Genomic DNA, 22,588 nt, shown 5'->3' with positions numbered 1-22,588 from the left:
ATCTAGCCCAAATAAAAATTGCCTTACTAATACAGAAGTTTTTTCTGTGGCATCCATTACAATCAACAGATAATTCCATTGTCCATGAGTTGACCATCCTCTCTTTGAATGTCTGGGCTGCTAGTACATCCCATTTCTTCATCCATAAAATGGGGGTGACAACAATAGTGGGTGCCTCTCACAATTGTTATAGAGACCAAGCATGATTTTAGATCAGTGTTAGGCTCACAGTGAGTCACCAGCACATGTTAGCTGGTATATGGGTAAACAGGGCTCAGTACAAGGTTTTGTCTTTTAGCCGGATTAGAAAAAACTAAATCGAGTCAGGGCTAGCTAGAGTGGGTGATTATAAAAATGACAGTTTGTGTAGATTTGATTGCATTCAAAAGACAAATAAAAATAATTTTGGGTTGTCCACATTCCTTCTTACCTTTGAATATAAGAGATCTTATTTTTAAGGACAGATTCTGTACGGGTATGTTTAGGACTGTGAATCAAAGAGAACATAGAACGTTCAGAAAAAGTACATATATAAGCTCACACTGGCCTGTACAACAATCATATACTGTTAGCAAGTTAAAACTGCTTGCTTATTACCTATAGCAAACTCTGGAGTTCCTGTGCTGGGATTTATTCCATGAAATGAATGTGTCATCTCTCCAATTTGGCATCAGTTTGTCTGCATTAGTACATATGAGACATTCATAAAACTCCTGAAGGGAAGATCATGTGTCTTGGCTGCCACCTTGTGGTTTTACATGTAGTACTGGCCCTCAGAAATCAAATATTTTATCCTGCAACAACCCATTTCTAAGATGCACTAACAATTTGAGTGTGGCTTTTTCCCTAGCGTTATTAAAAATTCTCCTAGTTTCAAAGAGGATTATGAACATACAGTTTGAACAAGAAATCACTTTTGTTGTGGTATGCGCTGAGCATCTGGGGCTGTTTTCTCATCATCATCGAACCTATCTCTTCATAGAAAATGATTAGCATCACTGTGATCTCCGGGGAGGTAACCTGGCTCTCCCTGCTTCAGCTCCTAAACTCAAGCCAAGAGGAACCCCTCATCCAGTCTCCCAGTTCACAGCAGAGCCCCCGGCTGTGGTTTCATGTTGGCGACGGGAGGAGAGTCAGGAAAGAACAGCAGAAGCCCTGGGGCCAATCTGTCTGGCTGACGTGGGGCTCCGCCATTTAGTAATTAGCCGAACAATTCAGGCAAGTGACTTAACCCTGTGTAAAATAGGGGTAACAGTGCTTACCTGTTGCAGTTCCTATGCCTGTGTAAGAAACCACACAAAACGTAATGGCATCAAACAACCATTTATTAGGCTAATGGACTGATGAGTCAGGAATCTGGACAGAGCATAGCAGGGATGACTTACCTCTGGTCCCCATGACTGCGGCCTCAGCTGGAAGTTTCAGACTAGGAGCTGGAATCATCTGGAGGTTCTCTCATCCCATAGCTGGTGATTGATGGTGACTGTTGAGACCTTGGCTGGGGCTGTCAGCACTGACCCTAACACATGGCCTCTCCATGGGGCCCAGGGTTCTTTACAACATGCATCGAGAAAGAGACACAGAGAGAGAGACAGAGAGGGCAGAGGCCAAATCACCTTTTGTGACCTAGCCTTGTAAGTTACAGGGTGTCACTTTCTACTAGATTCTACTAGTCCTGGCAATCATAAAATTCTGCCCAGAGTCAAGAAGAGGGGAGATGACTGCCTATTCAGGGGCATAGCAAGGCTCTGGAAGAGTCTGTGGGAGCAGAAATACTGCTATGGCCACTTTCAGAAAATAAAATCAGCCACACTTCTCCAGAGGGAGGGTTCACTCACTGGAGGATGTAACTTCAAACAGTTGGTGGGTTAACTTGGTGTTAGTGATTGGTGCACTGCACAGGTTTAGAACCACATGGAACTGCCTCCCTGTGGCCAGCTTTTCCCTCCCATGAGGACCCACTCCAAGGATCTCTTTATATCTCAGACTCCAGCCCAAATGAAGGCAACCCCAGGCCAGAAGGAATTGGGGAGTGTGCTCTGACTCTGCCACTTCAACAAGGTATTCACACAATGGCCTGACACCTGTAGGCCCAAGGTTAGTCCCTTTTTATATTTCCCTTGTATAGGATTTAAGAAGCTATGAGGCCTTATCTAACCAAGATTATATTCTTGTATAACTACAATTGTGCTTTTATAGCAAAAGATCTGCAAGAAAATGTTAAAACTTTTTAAAGCAATGGTAGGATTTGGGTGGTTCTAATTTTACTTTTTTTTAATGGAAGTATATTGTTCTGTCAAAACCATAAAGTACCTTTTTTAGAGAAAGTATTAAGGTGAAAAAACCTCTTAAGGGGCCCATCATTCATGAGGGTGCTTGGATGAGGCTGAAAAAGCAGGAAGATATCAGCTAGTAATCTTTTGGTTTCTGCTGAAGAGACTGGATTATCTCTTGTGAGCAGTGCCATGTGGATTAGAAACCACTTGCCTCCTTAGCACTGACTCACCAGTATCAGCGAAGTCCAGGAAAGCAGGCTTGGCTCATACACAGTTGCTGAGTCATGTGTATACGCCCCAGTGGCTACAGTTTCTTCAAACCTTCTATTATTTTAGTTGCAGAAGAAAAGGCTAACTTTATACCACATGCCAAGCACCATATGTAGATTTCACATGCAGTTTGAAATGTACCGATTGGCTGCAGTTAAGGCCAATCTGCAGGACTGAGCATCTTGAAGGTCAAACTTCTGGGCAAGATCTAAATATAGATCACTAAATTGACTATGTAGTCAGAAGTAAAATCGGAAGCCAAACTCACACCCTCAGAAACTGGCAGGCGGTGGTTTCTGGCATAAACCTCATCTTGTAGTGCAATCACTAGCAGGCAAGTCTCCCACACATGCTTGCTGTCACTTAGCTTAGTTGGCTGAGGAAGGCTGTCCCATCAGTGAATATGCCTGGGACCAAATCATGCTAAGTTTAAGCAATTCAAGCACCTACAAATGCAAGATTATCATTAAGAGTCATCCAGCATTAATTAATGACATTTCCTCAGCTTTCTAGAGACTTTTCAAAAATGGTAAATGAAGACCTGTAGCCAGCCTTAAACAGTACCCACCTCCAGCTTACCAGCTAAATCCCTGGCCTCTCACTCTTCCCATCAAGCATTCTTCTATTTACCTGTGCACCAGCAGTTTCCTCTTCAAAAATGCCTAATAACTAAATTAATCTTTAAAATGTATTTCAAAACACTGTCCCTAAACAGGCAATAAGCATTGAAAGGAAAATCTTCTACCTGTTTGCTGACTGTTCCCTTGTTACACTTTCTCTTCCTCCGACTAGGTTCAGAATACTTCTTCCTTTTACCGGAAAGGCTCGGCTGTAGAACAGGGCTTGACCAACTATGGCCCATGGGCCAAATCCAGCCTACTGCCTGTTTCTATAAAGTTTTAATAGAATACAGCCATGCCCGTTTATTCGCATAGCACAGCCATCCCACTGGTTTCCATATTGTCTGTCTGCTCTTGCACTACAAGGGCAGAGCTGAATGGTTCCGAGAGAGAGTTGCAAAGCCCCAAATATTTACTGTCTAGTCCTGAAACGCTTTGCTGAGTCCTAATCTAGAATAGTTCCAGAAAAGATGTCGGCTCAACAGGAAAAAGAAAATATTGCTGACTGAAAAAAAATGCAAGACACCAGAGTTTTGAGTTAAGTTTTATTTGGGGCAAAATGAGGACTCTAGCCTGGAATATAGCCTCTCAGATAGCTCTGAGGAACTGCTCAGAGGTAGGGGGGAAACCCTGTATTTCATATGATTTTAGTGAAGAGGGGCACGTGCAGTCAAGCATTTTGGCAGACGCTTGCTGCTAGTCATGAGGAGCAGATGTCACCGTCAATGATTTTAGTGTTTTTCTAGGTATGAGGAGAACCAATAATTTGGACTCATAAAATCTTCTCCTGAAAATATCTGTCTGAAGGCCTGTTCTGCCAGTGTTTCCCAGAGCACAGAGTGCCTCATTCTTAATCTCCCCCATGAACTTCTGTCAGGGGGTGTTGGAGGTCAGTGGCTGCAGCAACTCATGATTTAATCCTTGTAGAGGCAATGGTAAATGCAAGTTTTAAGTCAGCAATATAAATTACTATCTTAATAGCAAAGGGCCTACTGTATAGCACAGGGAACTGTATTCAATTTCTTGTAATAACATATAATGGAAAATAATCTGAAAATAAAAAATACATCTGTATGTATATGTGTAACTGAATTGCTTTGCTGTACACCTAAAACTAACATTGTAAATCAACTACACTTCAATAAAAACTAAAATTAAATAAATTATTATCTTACAAAGGACTCACCTCTCCAGAGGCCACCTGGCCAGCTGTTAAGGATGCAAGGATGCAGGAAGAACTCAGAGGAGGACCACACTGAGAGGAGGCCAGGACTGGAGGAGGCCATGCTGGCAGAGACCCAAGTCCACTAGAGCAGCCGTGCCAGGACAGCGCCTGTGAGTTCTCCCAAACACAGACTGCATCCCCTTTCCCAGCTCACTCTCTCCCTTCCTGTGATAAAGTAAAAACCATTCAGTTTCACATTCCCTCCGATGAAGGGGCTGCATGAATATAAAGGACTAGAGCAACGTTTCCAATTGAAGGCTTTTATTTTTCTCACACTCATGCAAGCCAAAGTGGTTGACCCTTCCAGTCCTGGAGCCCCCTACCTTTCCCAGTGAGGAGAAACGTGCGTGCGCACTACACAGCTGGCTCAGAGAGCACCTAAGCCTTGGCAGCGGCCTTGTAGTGAGTCAGGGTGCGGGCAGAAGGGTCGGTGGCGTGGATCCACCGGGGCATCCAGTAATGGGGAAGCCAGTCAGCCCGGCCTGGGTAGTGGCGTTCAAAGATTTGCCGGTAGTAATACCCTTCTTTCGTTTTTGGAGTATTGAAGGGAAATTTCTGGGCTGCATTTGCCATCACTGCATCATCAACCTGTAAGAAGAAGAGCAGAGATGGTACTATGGTTTTTTAAACAGCAAGGAAATACTTGTATTCAATCTGGCTTCACAAAAGCAAAAAGACGTATGTATATGAAAAGGTATGACTGTAAATGTTTGAGAGAGAGAGATGCTTTGAATCACTTAGAAGATGTTAAAATACCCTAATGTGCATAACTGCAGTGACTTTAAGGGAATATTCACAAGCATATTTCTTCTAAATGGTGGCTCACAGTTTTATTCATTTGTGCCTAATCATGTCTAGCAGCCAGCAGGTGCCCCCCAAAATGTGTAACTGAAGATCAGTGATGACTGAAGTCTCCTCTCTCTCAATTCTAGATGCTACTTTGTAATCCTACATGCTGCTTAATTCTTTAAAAATTCTGCTAAATTCTTAAAAAATTCTTATAAAAGAAGTATTGTTTACAGGGACTCTCTCCTACAGACAAATGAACAGCAATTACAATTCTGCATCCAAATTGTTCTATCCCAGAAAATTCTTTTAAAGCCATTATACCTGATGTTCAATATACTCCTGTAAAATCTGAAACCAGGAATTCTTAACTGAGGTTATTCCATCACTGAAGGCTTCTTTAGGTCGCCAGAGAATCTCTTTAGGTATCAGATTGGAATCCTCAAACGTCTCTCTCAGAAGATGCTTTTCTATCCCGTTCTGACATAAAGACAAAAGAAGCATCCGTAGAAGTTCTCAATACCGCCAGTTTCAATGGACAATTTTTGTCTTGAATCGATTCACCTACCTTGGGGACTCTCATATCTGGTGGCAGAGACAAGTAATAGGAAGAAAATCGATGATCCAGGAAGGGGACTCTCAATTCAAGGCTTAAAAAGGAAAAGAAGAAAATCTGAATCAAAATGGACATTTAGTGCCTGTCAGTTGAGATTCTGAGTTAGAGTTTCCTAGGAATTCACCCAGCCTCTTAGTAACATTAAGACGATGAAGTTGTTTTTACAATCCCAACTAACTGTTCTGCGCTAATGCATGAACACAGAAACCTTCATTCGAAATAGTATGTATCACATCACCTAGAGAGTGAAACAAGCTGTTGGCCAATAATTACTTTTGCTTTCCCTTCTATAAATAAACATCTCAAAAAAGCAGAAAAAGAACCATGAGTGACCTGATCATTAAGAATGTACTGTGTCTAGATTTTTCTGACTCATAGTTTTTTCTAGGTGAGCTCATCTCTCGTCCTATTAACTATAATGCTAATCTGTGGTTACTCCCCTATCTGCTGTCCTAACCAGAGTCACCAGGATTCCGGAAATAGATCATGTGGTCTTTGATGAAACACTGTGGAACACTGGTTTACGTGGAAGGTAAATTATTAACCAATTAGTGGTAAAAATTTTTTAAATTTAGTTCATTCCCCAACCTCATATTTTATTGTTTTCTAATCTAAAAGTGATTTGATAGAAGCAACTGAAAGAGTTGATGGTGGTTGTTTAGTAAGAGTCTTCAATTCTCCAACATGACCAGCTTTTTTTAAAAAAAGTAAAAACTTTTTAGCCAACCAGAAATGATACCACAGAAACCTGTGTTATAATCTAATCAAGTCTCTAGAACCTCCACTGCTGTATCTCCACACATGGCAGGTGCTCAATATTTGCTACACCGAGGTGTCTAATATTTATTTCTCCTAAAAAGAGCTGCAAGTGCTTTCCCTCTCAGTTGCTCAGGTGTGAGTAGGATGTTATGCTTTAAAGACGGAAACTCCATCTAAAACCACCCATACGGTCCTCTCACCATTACAACAGCCCTCTGACTTAGCTTAATTCCTTTGCACTAACAGACAAGTTTCATTTTCTCTATACAAGTCATACTTGGCAACATACAGCCAACTGCAAAGAAAAAAAGTCGACCATGGAGCCTTTCCGTTTTCTGAGGTTATTTTACAATTACTTCCTAAAATATCGAGTTACCCATGGGCAGCAGTAGTTCGATCTGCACGGAGAACATCAAACAAATAGAGTTCCTTCAGAAGCCTCTCACTCTCCTCCTCAGCTTTCTCAGGGGAAGGAGCCTATGTCACAAACAAAATGCTGAAGTTACAAATACACCCACAAGCTCTGCTTTGAGCGCACGAAATAGTTTTTATTTCTTACTTTCATATGTAACTCCAACTCTAAAGGTGGGTCAGACAAAAAGCTAAATAAATGCTTTCTGAAAGATGCCTTCCCTCACATCCAGACTGCTAATGTTAGAACAAATAAAATGGAAACACTTTGCAAGAACAAATAAAATGGACACACTTAGCAATAATCCTAAAACCACCTGAGACTACGAAATATCAGAAACGTGATTCTTATGCTTAACGAGCTTTAAAGAATGGAGATTATCTGACACTACTAAGACTTCTTTCTCCCCAAAAGAAATACCAAGCAGACATTACCAGATTTCCTCCTATGCCTCACAAGATATTCAGTGTTACTGTTCTACCGAAAAGGCAAATTACAGAAAATAGTCAAATAATTCATACTTTTCCTACCCTAGCACCAATTCCCTCCTTCTGAGAAGGCTTACCTTGTGAAAATATATGTAACCCTGAGTAAGTTCATCTGAACCTTCTCCAGAGAAGATCACCACGCTATCTGTGTTCTTCCGAATATATTTGGAAATTAAGTACATGCCTTAAAAAAAGAGACAGAAATCATTGTTAATGTCAACATAACCCTCTACCAAAAATGCCTTTCCTCTGGTTTCTGGGAACAACTGCAAGCTTTTCCTATTAGATTAGACTCTGTACTAGTATAAAGTAGTTTGCAAAAGAATGACCTTGTATCTACAAGCCATTTATATGTTCTTATCCAAAATTTGTACTGCTGTGATGAAACAGCCCCAAACCATTCCACAATTTTATATATAGGTTTTAAAATGTTAATGCTTACAGACCAAGAATGTCCATCTTAAAATTCTGCTAAACAATGCTAAAAAATGTTGCTGAACAGTGTTGCAAGTATCTTAAAATTCACACCTTTCATACCAGTATCACTATACAAAAGTAATAGAAGAGTTGGCATTTGGAGGTGGGGCAGGAATTAGGTTTATTTATTTTTTTAGTAGAGGTAGTGGGGATTGAACCTATGAATGCTAGGCATGCACTCTACCACTGAGCTATACCCTCCTCCAACAGTTGGCATTTTGTCAGCTTAATTTTAATCTAGGGTTTCTTTCCTCTGATACTCCTATCCACATTTCACACGCAGTTAAGAATATTATATCATTTAAAGATGCTGGTGGGTTCCTGCTCTACATTCCTACAAACTAGTATTTGTTCTTAACTGTCTTTTAGACCTAATACCTCACCCCAATGATAAATTAATCTCAGAAATACTGTACATCTGTTTATGTATGGTGGCCCTTTGGAGGGCCAGAAACTACTGTAATAGCTAAGATTTTTTTTTGCCCTTCAGGAACTAATTTTTGCTCCCTGTGGCAGGACGGGGGTCAGGGGGCAGTATCACTCCTGTGATACTACTACAAAGTTTAGAGCATGCGAATGCATACTCGAAACTCTGCAATGGAGGCCTGTCAGATGCTGAGCTCCTTAAAAGAGAGGCACATCTAAGCCAGTAGCACATTAGAGGCCCAGCAACATGAGATCAGTCTGACTTGGTGTATACTTCTGATCTCAGTATGTGTCCACAGGGTCAAACTAGTAATGCTTGCTGGGCAATAATGATTTCTGTGTGATATGTGATATGATGGAATATTTACCAAGATATATCTAAAATGAGTACTCCTTACATAAAATTAGTCACAACATAGACTTATTTCCCTATATAGCCCAAGAAACTTTTATACAGAGAAACTGGGGCAAAGGGGGTGCAGAAAATACATATATACAGTAATAGCATAAATGTGGACGTTTAACTATGTATTTAATGTTCCTCTCACTCCGAGAGATTTCAGGAATTCTTAAATGGTCTTCTCTTCAACAACTGCTGACATAGGAATTTTATTTGCATTCAGTCTTAAGTAGTGTTTTTTAAACTACTGCTTGAAATAACATTTTTTAAACCTTATGATTTTTCAGTATTAAAAATCTTAGTATCACAAAATACCTTACCTACTGAAGCACGGACTGTTGTAATGTCATAAGTTTCCAAGGAAAATATGACTTCATCCAGAACCTGAATGCCTTCCTCAGAGTTAAAGAGGACTTCGTGGTGTTCGCTCCCAATATGGTTTGCCACCTGATTATATAAAGATATATCCACATACTTGTTACTTAAAGAAAAGAACTACTCTTGAAAATGAAACAGGACAGTAGTTCACAACATATTATAAATTAACAATGGTGGAAAACAAACAAGACTAAATAAGAGGAAATGATGCTGTAGGCCACCACAATAAGGGGAAATGATTCTCGAGGCCATGATGTCTGAGCCCCACCTAGTCAGGCTCCCTTGACTCCCTCCCCCAGTGTCTTCCCTCCACTGACCACAAGAGGCAGATCTCCCATCAGCTTTGCCCACTCCAAGACTTCACCCTTACAAGCGTGCCCCCACTCCCCACACACAATTATGTTACTTCCTCTTGGTCCTCCTGCAATGCCTAACTTTACATCCAGGATGTTTCTCCTAAGCTAAATGCCCCCTCTCCTCATTCTGTTTCCTCTGGCTGTTGTGGATCCATTTAGCATTTGTCAGCTTGCTTTAGGACCGCTCTCTTGCTCTTTGTCATCCATTCTTTGCAAGTTTCTCCAGAGTGGGAACGAGGTCTCCTGCACATTGAAGGTGTACCAGGTCCCCTCTGCCCACAGTCCTAAACATAGCACTTTATTAAAAAGAAAAAAAAAGAACAATAACGGCTAACATTCTCTAATTACTAATACATGCTAGGTTCTGTCCTTCTCACCTCATGTGAATTATGTAACTTCCACCTCCACACTGTCCCACAGTGGACACCATTACTCCCATTACATAAGTGAGGAATTGCACGGTAGAGCTAGGTTTTGAAGCCAGAAGTCAGGTTCCGAAGCCAGCAGTCAGGTTCCAAAGCCTGCAGCCTTAACCACTACATCTGCTCTTACTCTCCAAAGGGCAGAATTATCATCATAGAGTACTTGTGAGGATTGAAAGAGCCACAGTAGATAAAAGTACCCAGAACACAGTGTACAATATAATTCATATTCAAGAGGCATGTCATTTCATTCTAATATGTTTAATTGAAAACAATTACCTGAGTCAATACAGCAGCAAAGTATAAAACCATCGATTATTAACTTAATTTTCATTCTAATAATAGGTCTGTCTAACTATATAACAGGCAGAGACAGTGTCTTACCTTCCTAGCAGCTAGTAAATCGGGACTGTCTTCCATGCCGATTGCAAATGTCTGCAGAGGGTAATGTATTTGGGCCTCTTTTAGGTGCTTCAACAGGGTGGCAGCAACTAAACTGGAATCCAAACCCCCTACGAGTGAGACAGGAAGTATAGCGGTTACGTGCCTTACGTAGGAGGGACAAATACGACTGACATTCCTATGAAGCACAAAGGCTAGAGTTTCACCATTTAAAATCCTCAAGTTTTGTAAACTGAAAATTAACTTCAATAAGAAAAATCTAACATTCAACCTGTGATAATGGTAACAAACAGTATTTGAATTGGTTAAAATCACTACACACACTACATGCATTCTAGAACTTGAACCAAGATAGTGAAGGAGGACGTGGAATATTCTGATGAATGTTTACCAGTTCACTCACACCTATATAATTAGAGTATAACTTTAAGTTGCTGTGTTACAATAAAAGTTAAAAGCAACTTACATAAAACTTTTTCATCCTATAATAAAGATTAAATCCTACAGTAAGTTTTCTACTGTCAAAACCTCTAGGATAGCGATAAATCATTTAACTTAAGTGTGCACTAACTATAACCAGGTCTTCTAAGTGACTTCACCTGATAAAAGGCAGCCAATTCTTCTGTCCGTCATCAAACGTTTCTTAATGGCATTGTCAAAAAGGATCCGGAGGTTGGTCTTCACAGTTTCTATCTCAAAACCTATTAACACGTACAGTAAACAAAACAGCTGCAGAAAAGCCTGAATAATTTACTGAACCAGGTAGGCAACCATCTACATCTATTGTGATGGCATCTGCCCCATAGTGGACTTGGCCAAATCTCAATGTGTCACCCTCAAATTAAAAAGGAAACAGAGCTTCAAACTGAAATGATTCCAACAACGGGAGAGTCTACTTCTCCTCCGGGGAAGAGAGGTGGGGAACAGGTGGGTGGGTATGCTTTCTTACCTGGGAAGAGTTTCTCCACACTGTCATAGAGGGCGTGCAGAGGCTCATCTCTACAGTGATGATGTTTAACCATTTCCACTGACGCAACTTTGCCATTTGGCTTTAAATCCAGAACTTCATAGTGTCCTGGGAGGAAAGGCTCCACTTTTAAAAAAGGAGTCATGGAGTGCTTCAAGTTAACAAGACCTACAAATTTAAAACAATAACTTCATTCAAATTAGGATAGTACTTTACTGTCACTTTCATGATTAGTTAATATCCTCTAAATTCCTATTTTGTTTCCCTTTTTAATACAAATACATGTCTATTATATAAGCAAAAGAGGAAAAATACAATCATCCAAAACTCTAGCATCTACTTACTAGAAAGATAACACTGGTCCAGACAGGCATGGCAAAATCACACTGATTTCTACTAATTCAAAGCAATAGAAAAAACTCCAGTATTCAATTTTGTCTCCCTAGCTGGAATTTGATCAAAAAAAAAAAAAAAACAAACCACTTTTTTCTTTACTCAAGTAAGTAAACATAAAAAAAAGAAAAGCAAGGTATATTTATGTATATTTATTAAACAAAGAGATGGACCTGAAGCTGTTAATTTTATTATATCCTTGTAGTCACTTGTCATCACTGAGGTATTTTAAGAAAAACAGCCATGGTTCCCATTCCTTTAACAAGCAAAATGATCCACATTAGGTACTTTAAAGTCAGATGTTAAGATGTCAGACATCTACCCCTTAACTATTTTTTATACACCATGTGTGAGTTAAACAGTATCATTTAAATTTCTTCAGTAATTTCTCACAGGAAATAACCAAACAGACATCATCATGACCTTTGATTTAAAACATCAGTGTTTTATTGTAAATAGTATCAGTATATCTACACAGAATACTTAATTATGATTTATGATGTGAGTTTGTTCACCCAGTAATCTGTTGTGTAGTGTTGAATTCAAGAGCAGGCAAGACCCAGCTCCTATCACTAGCTAGCAGACCTCAGTGAGCCATGCAGCCCATGTAGGGGACGAGGGCTAATTACAAGGTTTTAAGCAGGAAGAACTTTCCAATTTTGCTAGATCTTCTTTCATTTCTTTCAACAATGTTTTATAGTTTTCAGCGTACAGTTTTGTACTTCTTGTTAAATTTATTCCTAAGAATTTTATTCTTTTTGATGCTATTTGTACAACACAGTGTAAACCATGTGACCCAGAAAGTCCACTCCTAGGTATACACCTAAGAGAAATGAAAACACACAAAAACTTGTACACAAATATGTAAAGCAGCATTATTTGTAAGAGCCAAACAGGGGAACAACTCAACTGTCCATCAACTGACAAAAGGATAAACCAGTGGATAAACAGAATGTGGTATATCTATGTAATGGAGTATCTTTTGACCATAAAAAAGTTAGTAAATAGAAATAAATACTGATAGATGTTACAACACAGAAGAACCTTGAAAACATTTATGCCAAGTGAAAGAAGTCAGTCACAAAAGACCACATATGATATGATTCCCTTCTTATGAAATGCCCAGAATAGGGAAATCCATAGAGACTGAAATCAGACTGGTGGTTGGCTGGGACTAGGGTGGAGGTGACGGGAGGACAGTAAGTTGAATGGCTGATGGATATGGAGGGGATGGAGAGAGACACTGAAGAGTACAGGGTTTCTTTTCAAGATAATAAAAAAATTCTAAAACTGATGGCAAAGTTGGTTGCAGAGACCTATGAATATACTAAAAACTACTTAATTGTATACTTTAAAGGAGTGTATTGTATGGTATGTAAATGACACATCAATAAAGCTGTTTAAAAAGTGCTAAATAAACATGTGCTTGTGCGACAGCCATAGTACAGGATCACAGTGCAATAACCACAGGGCTGACCAACTCTGTCCTTACAGTATGACCTAGGAAAACTGGAAAATACACACGAGATCAGACCAGATGCAGACTTACCAGCACAGTAAAAATTAAATGACTACTACAGATTTATCCTCTAAGGATTACAGAATTTAATTGCTAAAAAAGTAGAGTCCAACTCCTTGGTTTAAAAAAAAAAAAACCTCAGAAGTCCATGACTGACATAGCCATTTTTAAAGCTTTGGGCAGCCCACCACAAATCATAAATGCTGGAGAAGCTGTGGAGAAAAGGGAACCCTCCTACACTGCTGGTGGGAGTGCAGTTTGGTGCAGCCATTAGGGAAAACAGTACGGATATTCCTCAAAAGACTAGAAATAGACTTACATATGACCCATTAATCCTGCTCCTGGGCATATATCCAGAAGGAACTCTAATTCAAAAAGACACCCGCACCCCCATGTTCATAGCACTATTTACAATAGTCAAGTCATGGAAACAGCCTAAATGTCCAATGACAAATGACTGGATAAAGAAGATGTGGTATATTTATACAATGGAATACTACTCAGCCGTAAAAATGACACCATAATTCCATTTGCAGCAACATGGATGTCCCTAGAGAATATCATTCTAAGTGAACTAAGCCAGAAAGAGAAAGAAAAATACCGTATGATATCACTCATATGTGGAATCTAAAAAAAAAAAAAAAAGATGACAACAAATGAACTTAGATATAAAACAGAAACAGACTCACAGACACAGAATACAAACTTGTGGTTGCCAGAGGGGAGAGAAGGGAGAAGGGACAGACTGGGAGTTCGAAATTTGTAGATACTGACAGGTATATATAGAATAGATAAACAAGTTTATACTGTATAGCACAGGGAAATAGATACAAGATCTTTTGGTAGCTCACAGTGAAAAAAGAATGTGAAAATGAATATATGTATATTCATGTATGACTGACAAATTGTGCTCTACACCAGAAATTGACACAAGATTGTAGAGTGACTATAACTCAACAAAATAAAAAAAAAAAAAATAAAAAAAACTTTGGACAGCCCAATTTGTAAATAGGGATTGGATTTGTAAATATGATCTAGAAAACACAAAATCAGGACAATAATGAAAATCTATAGATAAATTCTATCATTACCTTTAGCTTCTGAACACACGGCCAAAAATCCATCTTCTGTCATGGCTTTAAACAGAGGTCTGACTCCATAGGTATCTCTGCCCAAGAACACTTTCTTATTGGCAGTATCCAGTAAAATAAATGCAAACACCCCATCCAACATACAAATTGTTTGCTCAATTCCTCCTTTGTCATAAAGATGAAGGATTATCTCACCATCCACTTTGGTCTGGTATTCAAATTCAAAATGGTGTTGCAGCTTAAGGAAATAATAGCAAAACAAAAATGTTAGAATCCTTGTACATTCACTAAATTTTTTATTGCAAAGTTGCTTCAGTATTTCTGTGCTCTATAATCATTTCATGCACTCTGGTGATTTAGAAGAATCATGGCATTATTCAAATATAGTCTCTTTGAACTCACAATCCCACAAATTCTTTATAACATAAAGTTAAGCCTGTGAAAATTTTAGCTGCATTTTGATAAGCAGAATACAGAGACAATATACCTCTGTATTGCATGGATGGATGGAAATGCATATTCTATACATATGTGTATGTAATACATATGTATTTTCATAAATATGTAAGTTCTGCAACCGTAAGGCTTTGGTCTGGAAATACAGTATTCAGGAGGTTCTTACAATTTAGCTTCAAAGACTCACTATGAAAATAGAAAGCAAAAGGACAAATATATTTGGCCCTATTCCTGGACAAGTGAATGATTCCACCACAATGACAGACGTATATGGTCCAAAACAAAGTTGCTGGTTCCAGGAAGGACTACAGCATCCCATCCTTCCAACACTGCAGAGACATTAAAGCTACTTGGTAGTGATGGACAAAATGTCGGTGGAGCTTTATTTGTCCACGTCCCCAGTGGAACAGCAAGGAGACCATCACTCCCACCATCTGTCGAGAGTGTTATGCCCGAACTCTGTGGCTCTCCATCACCATGGGCAAACTGTCAGGGTGAAAAGTTCTTGGTATGGTCCTTTCTTTGTACTTACTCATATTTTTGGCTGATAGTAGAGAAGGGGTTCACATAAACGAAATTAGGTGGAAATACTGGGTACATTTAAAAATTTAAAACATGTTTTTAAGTTTCAAAAAGTAAGTCTCTATGTTTATGTGTATGACTATAAAACATGCTGCACAACCATGCTCATGCTATAACTTTATGAACCTTTTGTCTATAAACACATAACTGTCCAAAAATGGGCTTTGGTCACTTCCAGTGATGACAAAGCCACCTCCTGTCCACCTCTCCCTGCTCTGAGAGACTGTCAGTGATGATCTCAGTCACTAGGAGGCAGGGTTTGGAAACGGTCTTCTGCTGATCCTTCTGGGCTGCAGTACCTGAAGGATAAATGAGCCTGAAGCATTCAATGATTTCAGTAACAGCTTCCCAAATCTATTTTCCATCAGCACATCATCATTACTCTCTGATCTAAAGGTTGCAGGTAGTTTACTGGTTAATGATTTGTGTGTACCACTTCCTGCTCTCCTGAAACCACACTTAGAAAAAAGCCCGTATCTTGCCACCATCCAGAAATCACACTGTCATTTGACTTGTTGGCTGTGGGCCTCTGATGACCCTGCAGGGAGAGGGCCTCCTCTCTGCCAGCCTTCTCTCAGATTCCTCCTCCCCTTGACTGGTCTCCCTCTACTCTCAGCACACTGCTGTCTGTATTTTAGTGGTACATTCCATCTCCATCCAAAAAGGGTGACTTTGAAGCTTCTGTTGCAGAATTTTTTATATAAGCCTAAAATGCTGATTCTACTCTTCAGCCAGCTTTCAGCTGCTCACACTGCATCATCTCAGTGATTTCCCTGCTTCTGAAAATACAACCTCTTTGGCCAATTTAGAATAGAAACATTTTATAGTATTTAACTTATTTCATTAACTTTTTAACAAAATACACAAAAGCAGCTATGCTGTTCACATAAAACAAGGCATTTTCTATCTCATTTAAGGTGAAGTCAGGCTACTATTGCCACAGTACAACTTAGCATTCTCATGTATACGATACAAACTTGGCTTAGGAAGAAGGAAGTTCTAACTGCTCCCTCCTCTATTCCAACTAGCCTGAAGCCCCATTCTGACCTCTCCTGCTCATCATTTCACCTCCAAGCACCTAGAAGACTGATTTCTGCAGTATGGCAGGTCCTTAATAAATTTATGAAAGGAATCTGCTGAGTAACAACAACTTTTCAAATAAGAAGCCAATTACTGACAGTGTTCCTACAAGCAAACAACAAACAATGGCAAAAGCTACTGTTCAGAGATAAAAATGTCTAGAGGGTGACTAGAATATAAATCTCTACCCTTGAATGATAGGCCTCTATCAAGAAGGCTCAAAAAATACAGAGAAACATTACAACCAAATGTATGAACCCTGAATGAAATCTGGCTCAAAACCAAAAAGTTGGACCTAGAGATTTTCATACTAAGTGAAGTAAGTCAGAGAGAGAAAGACAAATATATGATATCACTTACATGTGGAATCTAAAAAAATGACACAAATGAACTTATTTACAAAACAGAAATAGACTCACAGACATAGAAAACAAACTTATGGTTACCAAAGGGGAAGTGGGGGAGGGATCAATTAGGGATTTGGGATTAATATATACATAGTACTATGTATAAAATAAACAAGGACCTACTGTATAGCACAGGCAACTATATTCAGTATCTTATAATAACCTATAATGGAAAAGAATCTGAAAAAAAGAACAGATGAATATATACACATACACATACATATATACTGAATCATTTTTCTGTACACCTGAAACATTATATATCAATTATATTTCAATTAAAAAATAAAAAACAGCTATAAATATATTCTTGGAACACTTGGGGAAATTTCATATGAACTGGATATTAGATAGGAGATAAATGCTTAGATATTTAGGAATAAAGTGTCAGTATCTGCTGTATACTCTAAAATGATAAACCAAATATTGAATGTGTGTGTATACGCAGACAGAGACATAAAGCAAAAAAGGCAAAACATTAACAATTATTCAATCCAGATGCTCATTGTTCTGTTCTTTTCTGTACATTTGAAATTTTCAAAATTAAAAGTTGAGAGGGAACTATATTCAATACCTTACAATAGCCTATAATGAAAAAGAATATGAAAATGAATATATATATGTAGAACTGAATCACTATGCTATGCTGTACACCAGAAATCAACACATTATAAACTGACTATACTTCAATAAATATATATATATTTATTTTTATATATATATAAAAGTTGGGGAGGACTGTGAGAAAAAATAACTTGCAAATTTTAGGTTAAAAAATAAATTCTTAGGAAACACTAGCCAAATAATTCTGAACTGGAAGGTTCTTAGCAAATTTGGCTTCCTCAGGTCAGAATTTCCCCTTACCACTCTCACTTCAAGTGTAAGCTTTTACCAGATTAGAAAGCTGTTCCAATTTTAGTGCTGCTAAAAGTCTTACTCTGTGCCTTCCATTGCATCTAGCTACAAGTCTGTCCTTTGACTCTGATTAGTCAATTATGCAACAGCAATATCCTAGGGGCAGCAATTATATAAAAATATGATCACCCACAAACTATTAAATCTATCCCTGCCTTAAAACCTTCAGACCTCACTGCTCTTAGAATCATAGTCCAACTCCTTACCAAGTCCTGCTTGATCTGGTTCAGCCCTTCCCCTCCAACCCCACCTTGCCCACCTGTTCCTTGTGCACTTATGACAATCCCAGGGCTCTACACATGCTATTCACCTTGCATGAAATGCTCTTCCCAGCGCTGCTAGCTGATCCTTGTCCATTAGGTCTCAGCTTAAGTGTCAATTCCTCCAGGGACCTTCTCCAACCACCTGTATTGAAACTGGATCTCCCATATCCATCAGCTCCATTTTCATTTTTTCAGAAAGCCTATTACACGTACAATTATTTTCTTGTCTGTTCCCCAATGGGATAAGCTCCACTAGAATGCAGACCTACCTCTCATACTAGTGTATCCCCAGTGCCTAACACAGGCTCTAATAAATATTCAAATTTATAATAGGAAAAAAAATTCCAAGAGTTAAGAACCTGAAATGTACCTCTCATTTTATCATTTTCTTCTGACCCACTCATTTCACCTCTTTGTGCATCAGTGCCCTGTCTATCTGCATAACTGAAGCAAATGAGATAATGAACATGCAAAGTGTTTGAAAAGTAAAAAGCATTACACAAAATAAAAATACTATAACTAACTAGCTCTGAGGCATAATCACACCCAGATATCTTCTGGTTTCATTGTGTTTACCTTCTTGTGGTTGTAGATTTCACCATTATAACAGAGCCACAAATAAGGATATTTCTTCACTCGGATTGGCTGCATTCCAAACAGCTGGTCAACTACCGCCAACCGGTGAAATCCAAAGCAGCAGTTGGTGTATCCATTGACATTCTCAAAACGAAATGCATCTGGACCCCTATGTGCAATCTTCATAGCACTTAGACACTGAACAGAAAGGCAGTCATCGCTGCCAAAGAGGGCCCAAATGCCGCACATGGTGACGGAGCTACAGGCTCTCTCTATGGAGAGAAAAGCAGACCAGTTAAACAGTCAGTATACAATTCAAGTCTGTATTAAATCTCGATGCTTAATACTTGCATAAACCACTGCAAAGATTGAAATATAAATTACCTTATCTACAGCAACTTTCCATTAGGTTGGCAAGCACACAGGAGTAGAGAATGATTTAATTTACTTCCAAGTATTCAAAAAAGATGGATGACCTTTACATCAAGCCAGCTACAGCAGCTTAGCCCACAATCAAAGCTGCATTCCTCTCAACTTAGGATGTGGTCAGCAAGAGCTAGCAGTGTTCAGGCTGCATTCTGTTCTGCATCCTAGGTTAATTCCCAAGATACAGATACACATGCAGGCTGGCTCCAACCTAACCAGAGATCCAAGCCCCATTCTCTCTATCCCAGAATCTCAAAAGCCCTCAAAAACCCAAGAGATGCTCCAGATTCCTATGATCACCTCTTGGGACTCCTTGACAATTAAATGTCCTCTCTTTACCAGTACTAACGTATGTACAGTGGGTATAAAGGATGATCAATCATACATACTGCTAAGTGTAATATTAAGATACGCAGTTATTATAAGCATTTTCACAACTTCTAGCTTACCTCGAAATGACTTATTAAAACATGATAAAAGAAATTCTAAAGTGAAAAGAGAAAGCAATATCATCTGATATCCTGGCTTTATAAGCCAAAGCATTTTAAGTTGACAGAGATTCAAAATGTTCACCATCAAAATATTCTAAACAACAAAAATGTTCTCAGGGGAAGAGATAGCTCAGTGGTAAGAGTGCCTGCCTACCAGGCACAAGGTCTGGGGTTCAATCCCCAGTACCTCCACCTAAAAAATAAGTAGACAAATAAACCTAGTTACCTCTTCCCCTAAAAAAAAAAAAAGGCAAAAATGTTCTCAAACACTTTTGTCTCAAAGCTGCCATGGTCAGTAAAAAAGCAAAGTAGGTGGGATATACACAGTGACATCTTTGAAAAACAACTAGGATCATCCCTATAGGTCAAGAAGCAAATAGATACTTCCTACAAGTTAATTATATTGCAACTTCAAATTCAATTCTCAACTGTGAAATAAACAGCTATCTTATTTGAATGCTGCCAGAGCAAAACAGTTATTTTACCAAAATATCTGTAACTTGGAAACTATTTTGGTATTTTAAATGCAAATTTATAGCAAATTGCTCGATAATTAGGGCAAATGCCATCAATAAAAAAATATATATTCAAGTTACAATCACTTGAAGCAATCCTCTGAAGATATTTCATTTGTATCTAAATGAACCAAAGCTTTGTTTGGCCTTTTAATGAGACCAGATCAAATTAATGGAAAATGATGTTAACTCAGACAACTTGGAAATGAAGTATCACACAAATCCTATACAGCCCCTTCCATGCAATTCACAAAATAACCTATAATGAGATACAGGCATACCTCAGAGATATAAAGTTTGGTTCCAAACCACTGTAATAAAGCAAGTCACATGGAATTTTCTTGTTTCCCAGTACATATAAAAGTTATGTTAACACTATAACATTGTCTATTAAGTGTGTAATAGCATTATGCCTTAAAAAGCAACATACATACTTTAAAAAATAGTTTATTGCTAAAAAATGCTAACGAGCATTTTCAGCAAGTTGTAATCTTTTTGTAATGGTAACATCAAAGATCACTGATCACAGACATAACAAATCTAATAACAATGAAAGTTTGAAGTTACCAAAATGTGACAGAGACACAAAATGAGCAAATGGGGTTGGAAAAAATGGCGCCAATGCAAGGTTGCCAAAAACATTCAATTTGTAAGGAAAAAAACCCAAAATAATAAAACAAACAAACAAAATCCCAGCAGAATCTGCAAAGCACAATAAAGCTAAGCACAAAGAAACTAGGAATGTCTATATTTACTTTGAGATTTAGTGGAAAATTCACTGAGATTCAAGTGAGATGACTACTGATAAGCCATCCATCTTTGACTCTATACCAATGAAAAATGGGCTGGGAAAGGGCTTTGAACATCACATAAGGTGGTTAGCTGATCATTTACCTAAGTCATCCTAATGCTGCTGAGTGAATCCCACTAAGCCTACTGTAGAAACACACACCAAGCATTAAACTGGAGAGGAAAGAAGGGCAACAAACGGTTGTGAAACACTTACTTCACACTTACTTCTTCAGCAGGAAAAAGCAAATTAAAACTATCACCTATTATTTTTATTGGGTTCAATCTTACTTGCAAAGGTCCTACTTAGCAATACTTTTTCCTAATGCTGTGACCTCTCCCAGTAATTTTCCATATTCCCTTGTAAACTTCTAGATCACAGCTGTCCAGTAGAAACGTGCAATTTTAAATATACTAGGCGTTCCATTAAAAAAGTAAAGAGAAAAAGGTGAAATTTTAAATATACTTTATTATAAGACAATGTACTGAAAATCATTTCAACATGTAGTCAGTATAAAAAACATTGACAAGATATTTTATATTGCTTTTCTATATTAAACACTCACAGCACTTACAACACTTACAGCACATCTTAATTCGGACTAGCCAGCATTTCAAGTTCTTAACAGTTACGTGTCGCTAGGGCTACCAACTGGAGAGGGTTGCTTCAGGGAATTTAATTTCTTAAACTAATACCTAACGTAAAACTCAAGTGGTATGGTGAAGTTTACGATCTCAGCAACCAACTCCTGGTCGGGTTCAAGACCTAAGTTATTTCTAATAAATCTTAAAGTAATACGGCCAATCAATGAAAAAAGAGTTAACAGTGCTTTTAAATTATTTGTCAAGCACCAGGGGCAATGGACAGTGAAGAAACAAAGTAGGCCACAGGCCGAGAAGCAAACTGTTCCTTCATTCAAAATAGTAACATTAATCTGAAGCCAGCCCTATAAAATAGGTATCTACTGAGAAAAGGCATGGCAGTTTCTTTCGCCTTTTCCCATATTTCGCCGCCTGTCGCCCTAAACAGGTTCCTTCTTGGCAGGATTTGCTCGGCAAGACACTTGTTGAGTCTTGCAGTCCACAGAGACGGGGGAGGGGTAGCTAGGTGAAGGGGATGAGCCGGAAGTGAAGGACAAGTACTGATGCCCGAAACCGTGACCTACAGCCCCGGAGACCCTCCACGCTGGACCACGGTCCAGCGACCGCGTCGCTCCGCGACTCCCGACTGCACCCAGGCCACGTGCATCCTCCAGCTGGCCCGCTGCAAGACCCCCGAAGTGCGAAAATTTCCGCAGGCTTCGGCGCAATATAATTAAAAATAATAAAATTTACAGGAGCCAGCTTAAGCCTCCGCCGCCTTCTATCCGGAGAGGCCCGGCCTCTCTTCTGAAGGTCGCTCGATCCCTCCCTCCGAGACGACAGCGGAGGTCTTTCCTCCCTAGCTGGTTCCCAGGTGCGCAACAATTGGCCCCGCCCCCTTGCCCGGCAGGAGCCACAGCATCCGCGGGCGCAGGCATCCGCGTCTACCCACCAGTCGGGTTGGCTAAGTGCAGCGCATCCTCCGCCCCTCCCAGGGAAGCCCCGTGGCACGAAGAGAGGGCGCTGAGAACGGCGGCTGCCGGGCTCACCTGGGTGGGCAAGACGCTCCGGGACAGCTGCTTGCCGGCGGGGGCGAGCCTCCTCTCACCACCTACTTTATAGCCGCCTGGCTCCTGTAATGCGTGCGGGAAGTTTCATCATGTCTGCGAGGACCAACCAGCGCGCAGGGGCGTGGCCCGCAGGGCGTGAAGGCGCTAGCGGAT

General features: G+C 39.4%; 1 protein-coding gene across 1 annotated transcript; it reads right to left on the bottom strand.

Annotated features, from left to right (window-relative positions):
* Window positions 1-4,635: 4,635 nt before the first annotated feature.
* On the bottom strand, window positions 4,636-22,542 carry ASNS (asparagine synthetase (glutamine-hydrolyzing)). The gene is made up of 12 exons (XM_010979628.3): window positions 22,415-22,542; window positions 18,563-18,834; window positions 14,284-14,521; window positions 11,263-11,448; window positions 10,913-11,014; window positions 10,296-10,423; window positions 9,076-9,202; window positions 7,530-7,636; window positions 6,929-7,029; window positions 5,746-5,827; window positions 5,502-5,657; window positions 4,636-4,979 (listed from the first exon to the last, which is right to left on the bottom strand). The coding sequence occupies exons 2-12, from the start codon at window positions 18,809-18,811 to the stop codon at window positions 4,770-4,772; spliced, it is 1,686 nt and encodes a 561-aa protein (XP_010977930.1). The 5' UTR covers window positions 18,812-18,834; window positions 22,415-22,542; the 3' UTR covers window positions 4,636-4,769.
* Window positions 22,543-22,588: the final 46 nt, after the last annotated feature.

The sequence above is a fragment of the Camelus dromedarius genome, chromosome 7 (genome assembly GCF_036321535.1).
Source record: "Camelus dromedarius isolate mCamDro1 chromosome 7, mCamDro1.pat, whole genome shotgun sequence".
Lineage (NCBI taxonomy): Eukaryota > Metazoa > Chordata > Mammalia > Artiodactyla > Camelidae > Camelus > Camelus dromedarius.
The sequence above is the reverse complement of the archived record's forward strand: the minus strand, read 5'-3'. Positions and strand labels throughout refer to the sequence as shown.

What these genes read in the sequence shown, in the direction of transcription:
- ASNS (XM_010979628.3), bottom strand. Translation starts at nt 18,811, where the DNA reads ATGTGCGGCATTTGGGCCCTCTTTGGCAGCGATGACTGCCTTTCTGTT. An exon ending in AAATCTACAACCACAAGAAG is followed by an intron (nt 14,522 to 18,562) that starts GTAAACACAATG and finishes TATTTCCTTAAG; the next exon opens with CTGCAACACCATTTTGAATT. An exon ending in CGAACTACTGCTGCCCATGG is followed by an intron (nt 5,828 to 6,928) that starts GTAACTCGATAT and finishes TTCCTTTTTAAG; the next exon opens with CCTTGAATTGAGAGTCCCCT.